The sequence below is a fragment of the Arachis hypogaea genome, chromosome 11 (genome assembly GCF_003086295.3).
Source record: "Arachis hypogaea cultivar Tifrunner chromosome 11, arahy.Tifrunner.gnm2.J5K5, whole genome shotgun sequence".
Taxonomy (NCBI): Eukaryota; Viridiplantae; Streptophyta; class Magnoliopsida; order Fabales; family Fabaceae; genus Arachis; species Arachis hypogaea.
In genome coordinates, this window is record NC_092046.1 from 12,774,974 (window position 1) to 12,778,822 (window position 3,849).

The 3,849-nt window shown below is 37.3% G+C and overlaps 1 protein-coding gene across 2 annotated transcripts; it reads right to left on the bottom strand.

Annotated features, from left to right (window-relative positions):
• LOC112720305 (E3 ubiquitin-protein ligase SIRP1) lies at positions 1-2,608 on the bottom strand. Of its 2 annotated transcripts, XM_025771198.3 has the most exons (3): positions 2,239-2,608; positions 1,849-1,940; positions 1-1,483 (listed from the first exon to the last, which is right to left on the bottom strand). In XM_025771198.3, exon 3 carries the CDS (start codon positions 1,436-1,438, stop codon positions 257-259), a length of 1,182 nt encoding a protein of 393 aa, XP_025626983.1. In that variant the 5' UTR covers positions 1,439-1,483; positions 1,849-1,940; positions 2,239-2,608; the 3' UTR covers positions 1-256. The 2 variants fall into 2 exon arrangements, with proteins under 2 accessions (XP_025626983.1, XP_025626984.1); XM_025771199.3 differs by lacking the exon at positions 1,849-1,940 and having other exon boundaries at positions 2,239-2,409.
• Between the last annotated feature and the right edge of the window lie 1,241 nt (positions 2,609-3,849).

The following is a 3,849-nucleotide window of genomic DNA, read 5'->3' on the forward strand; positions in this document are numbered from 1 at the left end:
TATGTATAAGTATATTTATCTTGCATTAACATGTGGGGAAAAATAACACCCCCTATAAGAAATTATACAAAATATATCAAGTTGGGTGGTAAAACACAAGGGTAATACAACAACAACAACAATACTAGGGAGCCAAAAAAGGGGGCAAAAATATGGCAAAAGCATACTCAGGTCAGGAGACACCATTTCTTAATCTCTCAACATTTAAGTTTCCTGATTAGTATCAGAGATATGTACATTAGAGATTGAATGCTAATCAGTTCTCTTCTGATCGAGTAACATTATCTCCATTTGGATTGTTGCTAGAAGAAGATGCTGCTGAAGGGTTTGGTGAAGAAAATAAACCATTGAAAGGCCATGGAAAGGAGAATCTTCTACTCCCACTTGCATTTCTTCCTTCAATATCCCCATCAACATTGTCATGTCCAGTATTTTCATCCTCCCTTTGATTACTGCTAGTCCTCAAGGACGCATCCGGTTCGCGCTTAGATTCATCAGCGGGCAACTGATACCTGCAAACTGGACAAGAACTATGGAGCTCCAACCAAGGAAGGATACATCCACTATGAAACATATGTTTACAGGGCATCTGTTTGGCTTCAGAACCAACTTCAAGATCATCAAGGCAAATAGAACATTGCATATTCTCGTCAATTGTCACGGTAGGCAATGCTTCAATGGCCTCCTTCTGCGCAGGTGGAGTTCCGTGCCTATTGGGATCATTCTCGGCCAAATGTTGCAACAGTAAATCCAAACCAGGACCAATGAAATAGTCACCCAGAGAACCAATGGGTGTATGATTATCACCTTGACCGCGGTTCCAGTCATAGGAACCTTGAACAATAATAGTTTGATTAAAAGGATTGATCAAGATTACACGCTCTCTGTCTCTTTCTCTTTCTCTTTCCCTACCATTGCCATCACCATCAGTGTTCTCATTCAGTTCAGATGCCAGGCCAGCTCTAATGCCTTGGAGCAATTGAAGTATGGTAGCTGAGCTTCTCCTTCTTCTCCGAAGGATAGACTCGAGCTCACGATCATATTCGTTTTCTCCACCAAGGCGCGCAAAAGCATTACCATTACCATTACCATTATCGTTGCTGTTACCATTACCATTATTTGTAGCATTACCATTATTACCACTACCATTATGATCATCATGGTTGTCGTTATCATCATCATCGAGCTCTAATCGCCTAGGCCTTCGACGATTATGCGGATTGCTCAACATGCCTAACAATATGGGAGCCCAAAGGGAAAGTGTCCGGTCAGGGCCGAAATCAGGAGCTTCCAGCATATTGCTAACAGTAGTGGTGTTACTCATTTCTTCAACAAACCCGCTCTGGCATAATGGGCATTTGATCTCGCCTTCAGTTATGGGATTCACCATTTGTGAGCACATATGACACCAATACCTTGCCGCCATTGCTTCCTCCATTCTCAATTATTTCTCCTCCAAAGATCACAAATACTTTGTGTATTCCTGAAGCATCAAGCCAACATAACTATGAACCAAAACCCAGACCAAAAAAAGTCTAAACTAATTCAATTCAATCAATGATTTTACTACCAATCTTTCCGTTGAAATGGAACTTTTTCTTTTAAGTGGAACCCCAGAACTTTGGTATATACTTTTCTCAGGTGAATGCTTAAATTAGTCCCTCAAATCTCAACCACGAGCCAAATTGGTTTATCAGATTTAAACTATGAATCTCTTTGTTCTTTGGTTCACTTTAAAAAAGAGAAAGAGAAAGCTTGACATAAAACCCCAACCAATCTAAAATTCTCACATATCAAATCATCAAAGCAAAACTGAAAAGAGAGAAAGAGAAGGAAACATCAACATACCAAAAAGAAAAAATGCTGAATCAGAAGCAGCAACAGCTACAATTTCTTGTTGAAAGATGGTATTGGTGCGAATTGTGAAAACAAAAAAACTTCTGTTCATAGGAAAGAAATGTTAAATACGAAATAAAAGAAGTGAAAATAATAATAATAATAATCATAATTCTTAAAATTGAAAGAAGGATCTGGAAGCATTCATAAAATCTATGGTTTGACTTGATCAGAACACGACACTGAAAAATTAATAAATAAAATACAATGCAATTTTGCTTTTGTCGTTAACAGTTAAAAATGCATGAGAAGGAAAATGAATTAAATTAATATCAAAAAAGGAAAAAGTTAGCAGAAACAATAAAAAAACATATGAATGAAGATGACGAAAGAAAACCATACCAAAAGCTTTTCAATTTGATTGTTCTTTGGGGTTTGTGGGTTTTGCGTGAAAAATTCAATCCCGGAAAGAAAGAATTTGGCCAAGTCTCTGTATGTTACCGTATTAAGACTTGCCCAATGCCAACCGTGACTTTCTTTGTTTTTAAGTCAAAAAAATATACAAAGGAAGAAGAAATAGAAAAAAAAGAAAGAAAGTTAATAGATAATGATAATTTTTGCACGGAAATAAAGTGTTATTTTTGCTCCTTTTCCTTTTCTTTTTTAACTATTTGATTCTTTGCTCCGTTTATTTGTCCGAATTTCTTGAGCGCTGTTTGATTAGTGTTGGTTCTTGGTTGGCATGATCTTGTTTAGTTGCATTGACTAACTTTGTAAAAAATGCATCGTCACCATAATAAATAGGTAATGTTTGTCATATACTCATATTGTCTATTAATTTCTACCTCGCTTTATACTACATATATATATGTTAACAATATTTGATAGTTAAAAAAAATGAGTAAATAGTCAAATTGGTCCCCAAAAGATAGCCCGATCTCCAAATTAGTTCCCGTAAGAAAAAAATAATAAAAATTGTCCCCAAAAAATTTAAAATTGGTAACATTAGTCTTTCCGTCAACGTTTCATGAATTCCGTCATTGACGCCGTTAACTGTTGTTTATGTGGCTGTCAGTGTGGCATATCAGCATGCCATCTTGGCGCAGAGTGGATGGTGACAAGATATGTTTCCATATGTAAGTCAAATTAGTCCTAGGTCTATAAACCCTAATCCCTTCTTCGTCTGAAATGCCATTGTTGCTGCAGCTTTAGATTGATTCTGCAGAGGCCGAAAATTCTTGAGCAACTGCACGATGGGTAGCGTAGGTGGGGGTCACAGTCGACAAGTGTCGCAATCACAGGGAAGCCATGCTTCGAGCTCGTCGCTGCGGTGGCGGAGGAAGAACCCCGACCAAGTGTGCTTTTGTGGGCTGAAGACAGTGATCAAGAAGTCCGGGACAAAAGAAAATTCTGATAGATTGTTCCATGCTTGTCCAAGATACCGGGTGAGTTATGAATGTAGTCTTGTTGAAACTTCAAATTATTTGAGTGGAATTTTGACATTTTGGTACCCTAATGTTGTGCAGAAGGGCAGCCACTGCAATTACTTTAGGTGGGCTGAGGATGACGAGAATGAAGGATTAGAGCACTTAGGAGAAGTTAAAACTGATGCAGAAATGGAGAGTGATGCTGTTTTGTTGAACCATAACATATCATGGAGAATGATGAGCTTAGAAGCTGAAGTAAAAGCACTTAGGATGCAACTGTATTTTGGATTAATAGTTGTGATTGTGGTTTTTAGGATTATGTGTACGTTCTTTAGTGGGAAGTGAAGCAATTACTGTGAAAACGTGGATGTTGTGAACCTTGATAGTTTGCTGTTGTTGTGAAAACCTTGTATGTTCATATTTCTTTACTAGTAAAAAGGTTATCTACATGCAACATTGTTGTTGATCATAACATAATGTAAGCAAATCAGAATAAGCAGAATTAAAATTAAGTGAAGTAGGAATAGCATAACATCACTAATGGTGTACTAGTTTCCATTGTCTCAGATTCAAATAACAACATTGT

Coding starts and splice junctions, on each gene's coding strand:
- LOC112720305 (XM_025771198.3), bottom strand. CDS start 1,438: ATGGAGGAAGCAATGGCGGCAAGGTATTGGTGTCATATGTGCTCACAA.